Source organism: Pipistrellus kuhlii, unplaced genomic scaffold (assembly GCF_014108245.1).
Source record: "Pipistrellus kuhlii isolate mPipKuh1 unplaced genomic scaffold, mPipKuh1.p scaffold_m20_p_15, whole genome shotgun sequence".
NCBI classification, from domain to species: domain Eukaryota; kingdom Metazoa; phylum Chordata; class Mammalia; order Chiroptera; family Vespertilionidae; genus Pipistrellus; species Pipistrellus kuhlii.
Window position 1 is genome coordinate 13,482,368 of NW_023425460.1, and position 20,007 is coordinate 13,502,374.

At 35.4% G+C, this 20,007-nt stretch overlaps 1 protein-coding gene across 1 annotated transcript in view; it reads left to right on the top strand.

Moving 5' to 3' along the window:
- Positions 1-20,007, top strand: part of CTNNA3 (catenin alpha 3) — a 1,168,431-nt gene that overhangs the window by 773,228 nt on the left and 375,196 nt on the right. Inside the window, exon 10 of the mRNA XM_036438342.2 lies at positions 12,109-12,265. Within this exon, the coding sequence (XP_036294235.1) occupies positions 12,109-12,265 (157 nt within the window). The remainder of the gene's footprint in view (positions 1-12,108; positions 12,266-20,007) is intronic.

A 20,007-nucleotide genomic window follows, 5' to 3' on the forward strand; every position in this document is an offset into this window, starting at 1 on the left:
CACTATCCTAAAAGTAGTCAAATTGGGGCTTCTGACTTTTATAGCTAAGGTGTTTCTTAGACTGCTGAGCTGGCCTTCCTTACTCTGTTTTCTTATACAGATAAATTAAATGAAGAGAAAGGAGGGAAGTTAAAATGCATGTCACTAAAAGGTAACCAGTGAGGAATTATTTTGAGGCAATGGGGACATGGGTGTCTTCATACCCTTTGGGGTGTGTTATCTAATGTTAAAAAATAAAATCAGTGATTGATTTCCTGAAGGGTGGTTGACTTTGTGATGTGACCTGAGAAATGACTTACCTCTTTTTGCTTTTAGAGAACCACCTGAGAACATGGTGCATGGTGTTCCTTTTTTTTTCTGCTTTGAGGAAAATATTAACCCTTTTGGTGATTTTAATAAAATCATAGATAATACTCAATTTTTAAAGCACTGTGAAAATGGAAATGAATGGGAGCCACAAAAATTTGCCTTCAGTTTATCTCACATAAACATAAATAAACTAAGCAAAGTCTTAATTTCAATGGCAGATTTTCCAAACAATAAATAAAACCAGCGTATGGACTGGGCTCTGTGTTATCAACAATCTCGCCTTAGCATTCAAGAAGGTTGGGGGAGACTGGTGAAAAAGGTGAAGGGAGCACACAGTACAATGAGATGGAATAGTCACAGAGAGATAAACTACAGCATAAGGAACACATGCATTCACTAACATCTTTATAACCACTGGGTATTTGAAGTAGCAGGGAGACCACTCTGTAAAGTACCCAATTTTCTAGCCACTTTGATGTACAACTGAAACTAATACAGAGTAATACTGAATGTAAAACACAATTGAAAAACTAAAAAAATATATAATATGCTATATAATGTAATGTATAAAATTTCACCTTTAGGTAACAATAAAAAGAATATTGAACTTTCAATGAAAGTGAAATCTACATCCTTTAACTCAAAGAAGTGGTCTGCTCTTTGTGAGTGGGGTCCCAATTCCATTCTTTCTTACTACTGTGGACCATTGGTTTCTGTGATTTAAGTTAATGACCAGGTTTGTACAGGAGATGATGGTTACATTTTCCTCATATGTTGTAGACATTTTTTTTTTAATAATCATTTGTCAAACTGAAGAAACCACTCACTTTATTTGGAAAATGGAGACAATTTCTACAAAATAAAAAAAGAATCTGCCACAAACAACTAAATGAGCCACCCAGACTTTGAAATTCCATTTAAGTTTTTTGTTTTTTGGTAAACATTGAGTCTCACATAAAATATTTTGCTTGTAATTTAATTTCGATTTTTTGTGACTGATAATTTTGCCCCTCTAAGCCATGTCTTCTATAGTCTTTATTTCCATCACCATTAACTGAGTAAGTCTAGCCAGAGACTTTGCAACTATTCTTGATTCCTTCTGGATTCTGATCCCTCACATTCAACCAGTCATAAGTCTGTGAATTCTGCATGCTAATTATCCCTCAGATCTTGCTTCCATTGCAGCTTTAGCCTTAGCTGAGTATGAAGTAATGTAGACCTCGCCCTTCCATCTCTCACCCTGAGAGCTGGAAATAAGGCTGGAAAATCAGAAAGAAGCACAGTATCTCTTATGTCAGAAAACTCAGTCATCACGGGAATTTCGCTTGGCCTGCATCACGGAGAGCATCCAGGTCTTCCTAATCCATCACGCAAAATGACATGAGCTTTTCCATGGGCTCTGCAGCTGCTAAAAGCCATTGTTGGTTTGTCATCGGAGAAAATGTCCCTCCATCCTTAGTTTTGTGTCTATTTAATCTAATTTAGAGTCTAACTCCCAGGAAGCAGTAGTATTTTATTCCTGAGTTCTATACATAGCCCAGTGTATTCAAGTTTCTAATTAAAAACCACAGCCTTATTTATCTTTTACTATGCACATTATGGCTTGAGCCTGCCCAGCACAAAATGATAGCACTGTAAAATTAAGAATTTCAGGTCTGAATTCAGCAAATAGGGGCTATTTTCCTATGTGTAATGTCATTATTTCTTCCTAGGGCAGGATCTATCAAGCAACTCATTTGTAACTGAGAATTCAGATTATTTGTTTGTTTTCCTTAAGAAGCATACTCTCAAAGGGAGTTCTCCTGAATGTAGGCCGTTGCTTCTTCAATATGTAATTGTGCAAATAACTAGTGTGTTGATGGGGCATTTTGCAACAGCAGGGAATGTGCTTCAGCAATTAGGGACTCTTTTGGCTGTGGAGAGTAAAATAAATATTCAAAACTTTAAAAATCTCTTGTGACCAAGTAATCTTCTCCAAGGTAGTAGTACATTTTAAATGATAATGCTAAGAATTACTTGATGGGGAAACATGATTATTTTTCCTTCCATTTCCAGAATGAAAATGGCACTTTCTGCAATGCCCTGACTCTTAATAACTTAAAAATATCAGGGGAAAATTGTATGGTATAACAATACCTAAGTTTGTATAGTTCATTTAGGTTTTCAAATCACTCCCAACATACTGTACTATTTAGTTTGAAATAATTCTATAGGCTTGCCATTATATTCAAAATGTAAAAAAAAATACAAAGATTGAGTTGCCTGAGCTTATAGACAAATCTAATGTAAGAAAGGCACCACATTTTCATTCTCAGCATAGATGAAAGGAAGAAGAATAGAAAGTTAGGGGGAACTGATGCTAGAGAGATCAACAGGTGTCAAGTATTTTAGGCTTACAGTCATGCTAAGTACTTATGCATTTATCCTAAAATAAAAAGAGAAATGGCAGATTCCTGAAATTTGTGATTAGGAAATTTCAGTTTGTAGGGAGTAGGAGCAGAGTTAGAATTACTTCACCCGTCCCATTGGAAGATAATGTTAACATAGAGTAGGGTTGGGGCAGTGGACCTAGTATCCACTGGGTAAAGTACTGGCTAAAGCACATTAAGAATATTTATCATCTAGGAACCCATTACAGAAAGAGAGAGAAAGAATGAGAACAAAAGCCATGAGAAAGACCCAGCTGGTGATGCTCAGTGGTTGAGCATTGACCCATGAACCAGCAGATATTGGTTGGATTCCCTGTCAGGGCATATACCCGGTTTCAGGCCCAACCTCCAGTAGGGGCATGCAGGAGGCAGCTAATTGATGATTCTCTCTCATCATTGATGTTTCTTTCTCTCCCCCTCTCCCTTTCTCTCTTTGAAATAAGTTAAAACATATTATTTAAAACAAGAACAACAAAGCAATGAGAAAAGGGAGACAGAGCAACTCATCTTTGACTTATTTCAACACAATTTGTACTCTATACCCTATATCTTCTTAATACATCTTGGAAGCTGAGAAATAATATTGCTTATGTGGTCTGGACTGTATATACTTGTTAGCCTATATTGACTATCTGTTCACATATTTCCCTCTCAACACCCTTGAAATAATTTTTTTTTTCTGGGTTGATCTTGTCTAATGTTTTCTACCTTAGATAAACAGTAGGAACATAGTAAATATTAATTGACCATATTAAACCTTCTCTGGCTGGGTTGCAAAGTGGTTAGAACATTGATATCCCAGGTTCAATTTCTGATCAAGGGTACATAAATTGGTTGCAGATTTCCCAGTCCTGGCAGGGGCGTATGCTGGAGACAACTAATTGATGTGTCTCTCTCACATCTCTCTCTCTCTCTCTCTCTCTCTCTTGCTCCTTCCCTCCCTCCTCTCCCTCTTTCCCACTATTTCTGGATATCAATGGAAAAATAAATATCCTAGGTTGAAGATTAAAAAATAAAAAAGTTAAATCTTCTAAAGTTACACGAATTCCTTTTACATCTTTTTTTTTTTTTTTTTTTTTTTTTTTTTTTTTTTTTTTTTTTTTTTTTTTTTTTTTTACATAAAACCACACTGAATCTTTAGAAATTCTAAATATGTGGAGAAAATATATAATTCCAAGCATTCAGACATTGCAAATATATGCTTTTTTTTAAACCTTTGCCAACATTTTATTTTAAAATACATTTTGGCAGTTAATAAATAACTTGCATTTTGCCTTTACTTCGTATAAAATTGGATGTTGCATTAAAGTGAACTTTGCAGATGCTACTTACATAAAATGTCTGTTTTCAATAAGGGAGTTTATTAATTTGGCAATGATATCAAATTAATTTTTAATTCCTCTTCTTGAACTCAAATAATTTGGAAGGTAGTCCATATTTTTTTTCTACTCCAAATTCTAAACTTATTAAATCCCTCAGTGGCAGATTATAGTGGATCAAAAAATTCCTGTTGTTTCTGCCTTTTCATCATCCAACATTAAGTATTTCTAATACCTTAAAATGTCATATATATTATTGGTTTCAGATTTTTTTCTCTTTTATGTCAACTTTTCTTTTTTTTAAGTTTTATGTTACAGGTAAATCACCAAAATATAGTGTTTTTGTAGACTCTGTTTTCCTTATGTTCATATATTTTTAACCAAGGAACATTTTCACAATTAGCATATCAAAGTTATTGTTGACCCTATCAAAATTGTAAATTCTTGATATATATGTAATATTTGTGTATGTATTAGTTAGATTTCCTAAGTATTCTTTGCATTTTTTCCAAAGTATCTGCATGGAAACAAATATTCATAAAATTTCTAATCTTGGGTAGGCAAGTATTAGTTGTTTTAATTACATAATCTAATTAAATTCTGCCAACAAACAACCTTTGCAATAAATATTTTTATACCCATCACAGATAAAGAAATTGAGGCTTAGAGAGGAAGCAATTTGTCTACAATCACACAAAATTAATAAGTAAAGAAGCTGGATTAAAAGCTTTATCTGACCCAAATACCATATTAATATATCTACAAAACCTACTTATTAATAATTTTATTATGCCAAACAATTTATTTGATATTTTAATTGTTCATTTACTTATTTGATTTAATATGTTATCCTACCCTAATAATTAGTATAGATGAAAATAAAATAGTTTGATTTTTATGTGACATTATTGTTTTTTAAAGATCTTCTGGGGAGCATTATTTTTGCTCTTTATTACATATTCCACAACCTAAATAATCATAGGTTGAATTTTTCTTCTTTTCTCTAGCAGTATGGATGAATAGATATGAAATCTCATATTAGAATATACAAAATAAACATATATGGCTTTCAAAGCCATATACTTCAAGCTGATTTACTTCCAGAAATCAGCTTTGCTCCTTCCCTTTTTAAAAATTACTTTGAGCCCTGGAGTAGGTTATTTCAGTTTCTTGTATGTGTATCCTTAGGCAAGGTAAAGCCTCATGAGGAGTTCTGGTGTGAGTCCTCCTATTTTGTAGGGACCATCCCTTCATGGAGTAAGGAGATTACAACCTGGCGAGGCCAAAGTTGAATGCAGTCCTATTAACTATCTAAAGCTGTGGGAGTCCATAGCAATACTGTGTCTTCACTGTCACCCCTCCCCAACCTAAAAATGCCTTCATTCTCTCTCTCTCTCTCTCTCTCTCTCTCTCTCTCTCTCTCTCTCTCTCTCTCTCTCTCTCCCCCCCCCCCCCCCACCCAGTCAACCTCCTGCAGTCTCTTCCCCCCACCAATCACACCCCCCCATCTGCCCGATCTCCAGCCCGGCCGAGGGACCCTACCCATGCACAATTCATGCACCACCAGGTCTCTAGTTTAATATAAAGATATGACTATGGAGATTCATGATGACAAATACTGCATAATTTACTATTGAAATGCAAGAATGATTTCTCATAAATTAAGTATAATATAAGAGAACACAACAAGGAAAATATTGTAAAAACTAGGAAAATATGGAAAAACCAACAAGAAATTTAGAAACATTTGGTAATAGGACAACATTTCAAGAACTAAGGAAGAAATGCACAGAATGGAAGCATTGGATTCTATGTCATTAGCATGGAATTGCTACAATTCCAAAATCATTGCAGTGTTACTTTGAAATGGATGTCCTATAAATTCCCCTAACACTTTAGCTTAGCTGTATTGGAGGTATCATATATCTAGTTATTTTAATTTTCTTTCAATGCCATGGCACTGAGGTAATCAGACCTATAGGTACTCACACATAACTCATCTTTTTAATCCTCAAAGTGCTTTTGTTATATTAACTAAGATTTTAAAGATTATTTGTATCAATGCCAATATTGAAATATCCCAGGAAAAATTAAATTGCATAGATTTATTTTCACTTCTTAAGTAATTATTTTCAGAAATCTTTCAAGAGAAGAAGTACATATATTAGATGATAGTATTAAACTTGTATGTTCCCTTATAACTAGTGAAATTGAGCTTATTTTCATATATCTGTTTTCTATTTGTATATCTTCTTGGGAAGAGTATTCAGGTTTTATGCCCATTTTTTAAAAACTAGATTGTTTGGGTTTTTATTTTGTTGTTGAATGATATGAGTTCTTTATATATTCTGGATGTTAGCCCCTTATTGGAGGTATTGTTTGCAAATATCTTCTCCCATTCTGTTAGTTGCCTTTTTGTTTTGTTGAGAGTTTTGTTTGCTGTGCAGAAGGTTTTCAGTTTGATATAGAAAACAGTATGGGGATAGAAGGAAGAGTAGGAAGATAGTAAAAGGGGTCAATATGAGGTGACTGAAGGCTAAATTTTGAGTGATGAGCACAAAATGCAATATATAGAATTATACACCTGAAATGTATATAATCTTATTAATCCAGGTCACCCAATCTACATTAATAATAGAGGAATATGCAAATTGTCCAGGACACTGTCACAGCAATAGTAACAACCAAACAGCAGGCTGTGTGGGGCAATCAGACTGGCAGGGGGGTTAGTGAGGGATCACCAAATGACTGAACAGCAGGCTGTGTGGGTCGACCCCGCCAGCAGCAAGGGCAGTTGTGGTTGAAACTGCCATCAGGGGGGCCAGTTTCGTGTGACCAGGCCAGTAGGGAAGGGCAGTGAGGGGTGACCAGGCCAGTAGGGGAGGGCAGTGAGGGGTGACCAGGCCAGTAGGGGAGGGCATTTGGGGGCAATGGGGCCAGCAGGGGATGATCAGGTCAGTAGGGGAGGGCAGTTGAAGGTGATCAGGCTGGCAGGGGAGGGCAGTTGGGGGTGATCTGGCTGGCAGGGGAGCAGTTAGGAGGTGATCAGGTTGGCAGGTAGGCAAGCAGTTAGGAGCCTGCAGTCCGGATTGTGAGAGGGATGATTGCCGGTTTAGGCCCGATTCATGTGGGCCTAAACCGGCAGTCAGACATCCCCCAAGGGATTGTCTTGGACAGGGTGCAGACCCAGTTGAGATACATCCCTCCTGCGCACAAATTTCATACACTGGGCCTCTATAACTTTAATAATGATTATATATATATATATATATATATATATATATATATATATCACACGAAAAGGGAGGATGGAAGGCATAGCTAGTCTTCAGAAAAGATAAAGTACTATAGAATATTAAAAAAGACATCTTTATCTGGTAGTGCTATTTTCTCTGAGGAAGCAAAGTCAAAGCCTTATTATCAAAGACCAAGTTTAGATAAAACATTGTAGTGGAATCCATGCTCATTTTATCATTTCAGACAATAGGTAGCTTTTTATGAAAAATACTTGGTTTGACTGTTGCAAACCAGGCTATGTGGGGCCTAATGTTCATACAATTTTGAGGGTCTTTCTTCAAAAAAAGTTAGTATTTATTTAACTAACTAGTTATTAATTTTTACATATTGATAAGTACCAAAGTTTTTAAAAATCTAGAAAAATGATATAATATATGCATTATTATCTGCCAGACACACATCCATGAATCTTCTCTGTTTGCCTTTCTTTCCCATATCTCATTCTTTTATTCTCTTTCTTCCTTCCATTCTCCTTCCTTCCTTTTTTCCTTCCTTTTCTCTTTTTTAAATTTTTTTTTTGCTACACACAATTTATTTCATAAAGCCCTTACTGTAGACAAACTGGAAAGATAATTCAGTTTTTGTACTTAAGAGGGATGATAAAGGTTCTATCACAATATGATACCAGTGCCACCATATGAGTGCAGTAAAGGACATATACAGAAGAAAGTGTAAATCTTTTCAAGTTAGCCCACTAAACTCAACTAAATATACACCCAGCTGAGCTTCTCTTAGCTGGGTCCCAAAATCCTTGTGGCAAATTCCACTAGAACAAATGACCATGTGCATGTGTTTCCTGGGCCTTTCCAGGATCTTAGATGGAACCTATACAAACAAGAGGCCCTGAAGTACAAACTTCTGATACCTAGAGGGAAACCAAGTAAACCTTGAGACAGACTAAAAATCCTATATATTCTGAGTAAAGTTTAGATGTTTGAGTGTTTCCCACAGCAAGTGAAAGCATGATGTAATAAAATATTCTGATTTAATGTAACTACTCAAAATGATAGTGAATGTGAACTGTAACTGAAAAAATAATTTTTTTTTTTAATGGAAGGAGCTTAGTCTAAAAATATGCTGAGGCCTTCGTCCCACGTCCCGGTAGAAAGGTAGGAAGTCTGAAGGAGGTAGAATGGGACCTGCTGAAACAAGGCCGGCTTTCACCAGGGGTGCCCAATGTCCCCAGGCACCAAGGCTGACAGGAGCTGGTTTGAGCAGGCCTCTGCGAGGAAGGAGAAAGGAAGATCAGTCAGAGAGAGAAGCGGCATCAAACACAGCCTTCCTCAGTGAGCACGGGCAGGGAATGTTGGGAGAGAAAATATTTACATTATGGTTGAGATGCATACATGACCCTGCGAATCACCTGGTCAGTCATTTTGCCTTCGAAATGGTGTCTTTTTATACTTTAGGATTTTATTATATCTTAACTAGGCTATTTTAATAGCCAGACACACAAAGGGGAAGGAACCCAGTAGAAGTCTCAACAGAAGTCCTTAGTTCCATGTCCTGCTACTATCTTGCTCAAATCCTTTGCTCTCCTTACTTGCTTGACAAAATTTCACACACACACACACACACACAAAAGCGCTTTTCTTTCTTTTCTTTTCTTTTTTTTTTTTTGTAGAGACTAGAGATAGGAAACTATGTAAAAGGCTATTAAAATAGCCTAGTTAAGATATAATAAAATCCTAAAGTATAAAAAGACACCATTTCGAAGGCGAAATGACTGACCAAGTGATTCGTAGGGTCATGTATGCATCTCAACCATAATGTAAATATTTCCTCAGAAAGCAATACAGCTCATGTCAGTCCTGTTTAGTTAGCCTGAGGAGGATTGAGGAATGGTCTTTTTATCTCCCCCACCCCCACCAGATATATAGAAAAAAAAACATGCCAGGAGTGTGGCATTGGGGTGAAGATTTTCTTCTTCCTTAAATAGGGCTAGCATATTTTCCAAATTTTGTCTGTTATAGATGCAAGCTAAATATGAGGCGGACCGAGTAGGATAGAGTTTTATCATAGTGTACAGTGCTGAATCAGATAAACTGGATCCGTATCCGAACTGCAAACATCCTTTAAACATATAGCCTAACTTACATTCATGCAGCCTTTTCCCCACTGAGGACTCTGCACCAGGACCACTTTTTAAAAGTAGTATATCTCTCTGTGAATTTCAACACAGCCACATGTGTGCACAGCTGTCTAATTAGAGGGAAAATTAAACACCAGAGACCAGAGCCTTGCAATACGTATACACAAGCCTACTCTGTAAGTTAATGGGTTAATGAAACTCTAAAACTGAAGTCAAGGAATACTGTACGGTAGTTGTTTCTCAAAGTAGTGTGTGTTTCCTTGGAATTTTATGTGCTCTTTCATAAAAAAGTAACTAAGAGAATATCAGCATAATGTTTTCAAACCACAAATGTTTCCCTTCCTCTGTTCCCAATAATCTGTTGGAAGTCATTTAAGTAAAGTGCAGCCTTAGGTTACTTAGTAGGAAAAGATTATTTTTTATTTTTTTCACGTTATGGTGGTAAAATTTGAGTCCTGTGTCCAACATTCTGTTACACTAATGAGGCCTGTTTTCCAAATTCAAAAGCAATTTTTCTCATTATTCTTGATTCTACTATATTTTGACCTTTTGAAAAACTTCTTTCTCTTGATCTTTAATAGTTCAGTTTTCTACCTCCTTTGTATGGTTGTTTTTCTCATCTCTATCCCTTCCAAAGGTATTTTTCTCCTCCATCTGCCTATCATATCCTTTGATTTTCTTCCAACTTCAATACTATGGCGTTTCTGCTAAACATTTCCCAGCAGGTGGAGTTATTCTCTATCTCACTTCTAGGTAATTACATGTGTTATTGTTCCTTCCCAAAAGGATATCACCTCATACTAATGTCTACTTATTTTTCAAATTTCAGTACATTGGGTCATTTTTCCTCATGGAGCTGGGTACCTCTCCCATGTATTGTAGGGCATCTTGTGCTTCCTTTTACAATCGGCCTTATGTCATAGCATGTATTACATACTGCAGAGGCTTTCAATGAAGGAGGCCCACAGTGTCATCGCTATCACCTGGGAACTTGCTATAAATGCAAATTATGAAGCATCAAGGTGATTGGACTGAATTAGAAACTCCAGGGTGTGGCTTCATGTATGCTGTGTTTTCACAGCCTCTCCAGGTGATTCTGGTCCAGGCCAACTTTACAAGAACCACTGGGATGTTGCATTTGCCTGTTTTCCCCTTGACTGTTCTACTAGATTGTGGCCTGTTTTAGAAACGATGGTGGCATCCTTTTCACTGTGATGTCATTAGTATCCAGTGCAGAGACAACTTTTTTTACTAGCTCCAATGTCAGTCCTCTGGTTGCTCTCTATGTCATTTGTATGGAGAGCCAAGAGTCATTTCAGTCAGCATCTGTGTTGGAAATTTGACATCTACAATAGTACCCCTCAACGACAGGATCCTCCAAAACAATTGCACACCTCTGGCTCTACTCCCCTTACTGACAAAAACAAACAAACAAAAACAAAAACTCTCCACCTCTCCATTAGTCATGGGAAAGCCTTAGTAACCATCTTGCTTTGAAGAATAATTTCATTTATTCTGAGTATACAATTAAAACATACCCACTGTAGAAAATCTGAAAAATTCAGTTACACACACAAAATAATTAACACCTGCATGATATTTTTGGCAATAATTAACCTGCTCTCATCCTCCGAAAGTCCCATCAACGCCTTTTGATTGCCTCCAACATTGCAGTACCATCTCTTTTTAACCTGCTTCTATCGCCTACTGCCGTAGCAATTAATTTTTCTAAAGTGTGTTTCTGAGTAAAGTGCTAAAAAGTCAACATGACCTTCTGGTGCCCTCCAATAAGACCCCAGTTTGGAGTAAACAGTCAGGGACTCCTACAGGCTCTAAGAGGGACTGCTTCCTATTCTCACAGCATGTCCCCCATTTTCTAGCCTTTTGATTCTTGCCACTTCCCTGTCGCAGCATTTCTTCTCACCAGTGATTTTACTTAAATTTCCATTTCAATTTTTCTAAAATTGCAAACTTCTTACCTTCACTACCACTCCTCCACTCCTTATCCTTTTCTCTACTCTGTTTTTAATCTCATTCTTATAGCCATCTAGCAGACCATCTGTTTCATTTGTTCAACTTGATAATTGTGATATAAAGTTTATTAAGACAATGATTTTTGCCTGTATCTTGTTCCTTACCATATCCTTAAAAGTTGAAACAGTGCTAAGTACCTAAAAGACACTCAAAATGTATTTGAAATATTGACTGACACATGAATGAATAAATAATGACTATGTCCTGTGAAAATTCAAGTCCTCAAGAAAGTCAGAATTCCTACTCTTTCTGCTGAAGGTGACCTCTGTTCTATAAAGACTATAAAACCATTATTTGTACTCATGACATGTACTAAATACTGAATTAAGTTATAATTATTTGTTGCCCTTCCCATTGAGAAATGAATATACAAATTCCTTAAAGGCAGATATCAATTATCTTTGTATCTCTTGTAGTTCTTAATGCACTGGCAGGTAATAATAAATAGCTCCAAAAGTAATTAAATTATTGTTGAAAGAAAAGAAAATTATTACCAAAAACAAAAAGGGAGTTACCTGTGAGGGGACATTTTACCATTTTTCCTGCTGCTAAAATCGAATGTACCTCTCTTTTTTAATAATAATTGTTCCCAAAGAAATCACTATGTGAACATTCCACATCTTTACAGGTTATTAATGCTGCGCTTGCTTTGGCTGCAAGACCCAAAAGCCAAGTGGTCAAAAAAACCATGGACATGTACAAGAGCACATGGGAGAATCACATCCATGTCCTCACAGAAGCTGTAGATGACATTACAAGCATTGATGACTTCCTTGCCGTATCCGGTATGTTTTTGATTTTTTAATTTATACATTTGCTCTAGTCAGTTTTCTCAACCAGAAAAACACTGCGTCTAATTAAATTTATGCAGTATAATGAGGCATTGTTATTGCCAAGTGATGATCTATTCTTAGTAATAAGTCTCATGCCTTGTGATCCTAAAAGAAACATCTATTCTTGAGCAAAGCATAATTAAAAATAGTAGGTGGAAATCTTAGGCATATCCTGTTTTTTCCCCCCAAATAAATCATCAGTTTCTCTTCTTTAAAATATTGATGTGTCTTGATTTCCCTGCATTTCTTTTCCAAGCAAAATATCTCTGCACTCAGAAAAAGTGTAATATATATATATATATATATATATATATATATATATATATATATTACACTGTGTACTTCATATATACAATGTGTATATATACCCATTGTATATATATGTATACATATATATGTATACATATATATGTATACATATATATACAATGTGTACTTCAACTACCAGTGTACATGTTTGAATAATGGTGAAGTAAAGGATCAAATAAACAAGTCTAAACATCTGACTGCATCAGGAACAGAGAGGCGTGAGAGTCCAGGCCAAGCCCTGGTGATTCTCACCCAGGATGATCCTCACCACAGGATTGTGAAATTAATCTCATAAAGCCATATCCTCAGAAGCATAACTCAGGTTTGATTGTACTGTTCCAACAGCAAAGAACTAAAGGCTTCTTTTTTTTTTCATTCTCATAAAAATTAAGCCTCTCCTTAAAATAAATTATACATTTTTTGAGAGAGTTCCTTGAGATGTGATAACATGCGCTTTTTTTTATCGAGCAAATTCTTATAAATTTCTGACATCATTTTATCTTTTTAAAGTTTTCCAATGCATTTTGTCTAACTTGTTGAACTCATTACTTTTACCTGTGTGTGTGTGTGTGTGTGTGTGTGTGTGTGTGTATTCATTTTGAACATTAGTTCCAGAAACCTAGTGTGTTTTCAATATTCCATAATGAAAAGAAAATGTGTGCTAATTAATTTAAAATTGGTTTTATTTCTGTAGAGTGAAAAACATTGCAAATAATAAAAAATGAATGGGAGAAAATATTAACATCCCTTGTTCCCACTATTCAGAAATAACAAGCACTGATAACTGATTTATGTCCATCCATCATATAAATTATTTGCCTTTTACACATAATACAATATTTGGCTGAATTTTCCCACATTAGTATATAACATCAGAATCATTCATTTTATTCCATTTTGTTACCATATAGATAGATTGTAATGTTATTATTATGAACATGCTATGTTAAGCATATAAGTTGCAATGTGAATCCATCCAACGTCTTATATTAGGGCTGTCTTTGGCAATTGTGTTGTTCAGTGCTAGGTTATTTTTTTTTTCCAGGTAGTTCTTTTGGTTACAATGAAAGGAACCTGCTGATGCTACTTGATGTGAAGCCACTTTTATTGGTGTACTGATGGCACGGCAGGGAGAGTCTCCTGAACACACAAGTACAGGGACCGTAATTGGCCAGGTCTCGCATAATTAGAGAGGACGGGTCTAAGTTACTCTTTGGGTCCGTAGAGTAGGAACCCATGGTTTTGCTTTTCGGTGCTAGATTCACCTCACCTAGCAACCTTCACAGTGTGCTACTTTCCATAAACAGCTTCAGTGTTTCGGAATAGTTTGCCTGCATGTAACAGGAAAGTCATATGAAAGTTGCTTACAGAATAGAACCTTCCTTTCATCTGTATAGATTTTTAAGGTAGTTGATTCTAGACTTTACTAGCCCTAGAATAACAGAAAACTTGGATAAGAATAGTCCATGTGGAGGGGCGTGTCTTATCACTAACATTATTTAGAATTGTTTATACAGAATAGTAATAAGAAATGGATTAATATGTAATTGTTTCATTATTGTTTTTAAATTCTCTACAGAGATACACACTATTATTATTTTTTTTTTATACTGGGTTGGACTGTTTCTACTTTGCTGGTTTTTGGATGCTCTAGTTGGTAGTGGTTTAAGGTTATTAATGACGTATGTAGGCATCACTGGATTCTATTGAGCTTGCCTCGTGGTTGAATCTCAAAGCATTATACCTCAGAGCATTACACAATCTCCTAAAACAGGAAGAAAAGTGGATTGTTGGCTTGAGCCTGTCAAGAAGGAAATCGTTCCCAGATGCCTTCCATAAAACTTTCTCATACTTGTTATAGGTCAGAATTTGATTCGTCCTCTACCTTCTCCTGGACCAATCACGAGCAAAATCAAATGTGATTCCCATGATGTACTTAGAGTCCTGATACATGGTTAACCCACATGACTGGCGATCAGAAAGAGTGGTATCCTAATTTGTAGCGTTTGCTGATTTTTGTGGCATATATATATACTCCCACATTGGCAATTATCAAGCTACCAATGTGATGTTATTGAACTCTGAACTGGGGGAAAGTACATCAAAACAGCTCTTGTTGATCTGGTATAAACAGATTCTAGCATACTACTGGGCTTATACCAGTCATAATTCAACCTTCCTGACTAGTCACTTACTATACAAACAACATCAAAAGTTTTATCTGCAGAAAAAATGGCTGTTGACTAAAGAACAAAATATGTTTGTCCCAAACATTGAGTGCCATCCATTGCTTTATCAGATTTCTGTGCCTTTCATAACTCTTCAACATCTGTTCCTACAGAAAATGGCATCTTCTCTCAAAATCTTTCCAGTCAAGTAAATAAGAAATAATATAGCTGAGTCCAAATATCTTTTTAGTTCTATGGCTAGATCCTTAGGACCAGGCTAGAAGTCCTAAGTTTAAGACCAGAGGCCAACCAATGGATGGGTTATCTTTCGTTAACTCGGCTAATTATAGTTCAAATTCCTGTGATGGTGCTACCACAAGCTGGTAGCATTTGTGAAATGCAGATTTTCTTAGAAAAAGTTGCAGATGTGATCAGCAGTGAATGCCTTTTCTGGTATTACTTTATCATGATCTTTTATCACATGTTGTTTGTACTCACAGACATCTGGTTCTGCAATTTGCCAGGTAGAACAACAAACAAGTTAGTTCATAGAGCATCTAAATTGTGAATTACCTAGAAAAATATTATGTTTTCAAATTTTATAAACATTCTTTCTTTTTCATGGGCTTTCTCTCAGTAGATAGAAATACTCCATTCTGTTTTTACATATAAGTAAAGAATAAGAGTCCCCAAAAGACTTCTACTTTCTCCTGAGTTAGTTATAAAAATTTGTGGATTCTCAGAACACCAATTCTCCACATTAAAATATCGATCAAAAATGACAGCTTAAAATTAGTGAGAAAATATTCTTAGACTTCATTATTTCATTGTCACTAGAAAAGGTAGAAATCACACTGATAAAATGTTTACCTTATAATAATGTTTTAGGTTGTCCAATACTCTAGAGACTCTTGAAATAAGGGTACTTTTGATACCAATTATCTTTTATTTATCTATTTTAATTCCAAATATAGAAATATCATTGATGATTTTAAAAATTGTATATTTATATAAATAACCAAATTTCTCATGATACACAATCAAAATGCCAATATTCAGAAGCCATTGGGGGATTTTTTTGTTCTCTGCTATATGTAGAGAACTCCAAATATAAGTGCAATCAATTCTTTCTTGAAAATAATAAGGAATATAGCCACCTCACCAATTTATTAAATATTTTAAAGCTTTATATGTAAAATGATAATGAGATAGTAAATCTATATCTACTTGCAAAAGCAAAGAGATTTTTGGCAAACTGTTCTCTGACATTCAGTTGTGCAAGAGGCTTCTTATGGTTTCATGTTATTTATGTCACTGTCATTCCACCAGTAATTAGAAAAAAAATCTTCAAATGGCATTGGTCCCCAAGCGTTGTGTCCCATCACTGATGATGGAGCTTATCTCCACATCATTCACTGTGTTTTGTTTTGTTTTTATCACTCTCTGAAAATGCATGTAACAAAACACCTGTCAGAAAATCTCTGGTCTGAAGATTCTACAGACTACATCAGAGTCTATCTTTTGTACAGGCAGAAGATATATCTATGTGATGAGATTTAAGAAGCTCTGTCTTTTCAGCCTGCCCTGTGGCCTGAATTCTCCACCATTACTAATGCATTTGGAAATATACAAACATTTCATACCTCTGTTTAAGACACACATTTGGAAGAAATAACATATTAACATATGCATCAGCTTTTTGGACCATTGCATTAATTGACTCATGGTGAACCAAATAATCTCAAATAACTAAATTTAGAAGAAATGAACTTTAATAGACAAGAGAATTATTTGGACCATAAGAACTATTGAACAATTGCTAAGAGTTACTGATATGTGAGGGTTGGTAAATATTTGCCCTTTAAAAAAAAATTCCTTCCTTCCTTCATTAATTAAAAGGTGTTGGCATAATTTTAAGTGCTGAACACTATGACTGGTATTGGCGATTTAATGATGAGTAAAAGTTGCTAGAAGAGATAACTTGCAAGAGAACTGTGAGAATAGGGATTATTGGAGATAGGGGATCACAGGATGACTAGAGAAAACCACTGGCATAGTTTGGAATTTTCTAAAGGAGAGATTGCCCATTTATTGATTAGAATTAGCATGACTGTTTCCTTATTGCAAAGGGTGTTTTCACTTTAAAGATACCATCATATTGATTCTCGGTAAATTATAATATTGGAGGATGCTTGAGGATCTTTATTCCTTGTCCTAAATTTCTCTTTATGTCCACTTTCCTCTATATCCACTGTTATTATTCTAGGTCAATCCATTATCTCTTACTTGAATTGCCATATAATCTTTCTATAATTGAACCTCCTGCTTCCAGAATTTTTCTTGAAGGCTTTCAATAGGTAATTTGCAAGATTAATTTTGGGGGTTTATGTATTATGCTTTCATTAACTGTATTTAGCATGGAATTAATATTTTTTTAAATCTTCAAATTATGACAAATAACTTCAATCATTAATTTTCACAATGTTCTATGACCTTGACTTACTGTCACAAAGATAACTAATACTGTCATCAAAAATCCACCAACCAAAGCCTCTGTGTTCATGACATTGCAGTGAACATGATCTTTGGCTTCTACAAAGTTATGTATAAGTCATTTAACAAAGGAAAATAAAAATCAATAGATTTTCAATTTTTTTTCTACCTTAGTACCAAATAAATACATAATAGTACTAGGAAGATTAAACTTTTAATTTTATTGCCCATATACTGAGTACTATTAAATCCCAACATAATATTTATGGAATAGATATTGGGATAAAAATGACCAATACAGTACATATCTATGCAAAGATAAATTACATAAAATAATTATAACTAATTATTATCATGCATTGATTTATATATCTCTTCAACATACACCTACTTGAAATGTTAGTTGATTAAAGGCATAAGGGCATGGAGTGTTTTGATATTCAGATGGATTCTTTTAAAATTGAAATTTGAAATCACATTCTGCAATAATAAATTGTTATAAGTGTATTGAGTATCAACTATAGGCAAGTCAACATTCTGGAAGATGGGGTAGGATGTAAAAGAGGAAAAGGCATCATGCTTGCTTTCAGAGAACTCATAATCTAGTATATAAAGAAGCAGTTTCCAAAGAATTATAATAGCCATACAAACAAAATGCTGTGCAATGAATGCTGCTGGAATGTCAGGTATCAGCAGAAGCATAAAGTAGATAGTGGTTGAACTGAATTGTTGAATTGAACCTTGAAAAAATTGGAAGGGAATCACAGAAAGATAAAAGCATGTGAAAGTGCACTGTGTTTGAGAGACAGCCAGTTGGCCAGTACTTCTGGTACTGGGCTCAGAAGTCAACAAGTGCCATTGTATAAAGTCTTGAACATTTGTAGGAGAATGTAAATCGTCTAAAAGTTTGATGAGGAGTGTCATATAGTACTGAAAGAAGTAGATAGTGTATTACTCAGGATGCTTTAATTGCTCTTGGAAGTGAAAATAAACCCAATATAAAGCAGGTTTCCCTCAATTTCTCAACCCCACCTCCAAGAAATTAAAACTGGCACATCCAAGATGTGACAATAGGAAGATGAGGGGAGAGCCAGTGTGATGACTTAAACCCAGCTAAGGCTGAGTAACCCAGGTGTCCATTTTCCAAGAAAAGCAGCTCTTCCTCAGGAGAGTCCGGTGATGACCTGCAGCCGGGATCTGCTGTGCCATTGGCTCAATTGAAGAGGCAGTCTCATGGCTGTAAGGCCGTTTTCTGCCTTCTCTGTGATTACATTTACATTTTAATGTGGTAGTATATGGCTCAGTGATCATTGTGGGGACTGCAGAGAAATTATACACACAGCTTTACATAAGTCATGGAAAGACAGGGAGAAAGTGTGCATTCAAAAATGATTGAGTAGGCTTCCCTAAAGCAATCCATTGTTGCTCTATTGGTAATTATGTTTTGAATTACTGCCTGTACTTACATGACTGAAGAGTAGTTTGGGCATGTGAACTGATATTTATCATGCAGCATTTCGTGTACTAACAGGCAAGTTCACCCAAGATACCCTCATTTGAATGAACAATAGGTATACTGCAGGACTGTTGTTTGAATATTATAGATTGGATCTTGAGAAAAGCCATAATTAGAAGTCCTTATTTTTTTAAACTTTTCCAAAATCAGGCAGAGTTGAGAATTTTTAGCAGAACTTTAAGGTATTGCTGGCATAATCATCAATAATCTCACTGATAAAATTAATAGCATGCAGGGCTTGTATTTTAGTCTTGTATAAAAAGATAATAAATAATTTCTAAATTTTGCAGTTATGTACTTTGTAAGTTATTTACTTACAAAGGCTATGAATGATAAAATGGATATTTTATTAAAAGTTTTAAACATTATCTCATGAGTATATACAGTATTAATAACTATATTGCTTGCCATAGACAGATATATTAAAACTTTCAACAAAAACAAAGACTCAAGATGAGTCTCATAATTGCATTTAAATTTAATTAATTCTGGGCAGTGTGTCAACTCTAAGTTCATGCATTTAATCAGTGTAATTTGGATAAATAAAAAGTCTTAACATGGTGAATCTGGCAGGGCATTTTATTCATTTATAAAATATATTTTTATTGATTTTAGAGAGGAAGGGAGAGGGGGAGAGACAGAAACATTAATGATGAGAGAGAATCATTGCTCAACTGCCTCCTAAGAACCCCCTACTGGGGATTAAGCCTGCAACTTGGGGATTGTGCCCTGACCAGGAATCCATCTGTGACCTCCAGGCTCATAGGTTGATGCTGAATCACTGATCCACACTGGCCAGACATTTTATAGATTAGATGAGAGATTAAAAGGAAAGTTTCTTCTTACCATACAATATTCCCCCACCTAGGAATGAGGCCAAGACGTGCTTCTAAGCATTCTGAAAGACCAAACACTTCAGCTAGAGATAAAGAGTTTTTAGGCAGAAAAAGCATGCCAAAGATTTTCCATTGGGCCTGAAATGAAGCATGTCTTGGACTACTCATGCAGGTGCAGATATAAGATCTGGAAGTGTGAAGCCATGTATACGAGCTTGCAAGGGGCTTTGATAGCATCCTGGGGTATTTTAACAGAATAATAGAACCCTTTGCTTACAGAGTGGTTCTAAAACCTGTGCTGTGAATATCCTATCTAATAAAGATGGAATATGCAAATTGACTGTAACTCTGTGACAAAGATGGCGGTGCCCA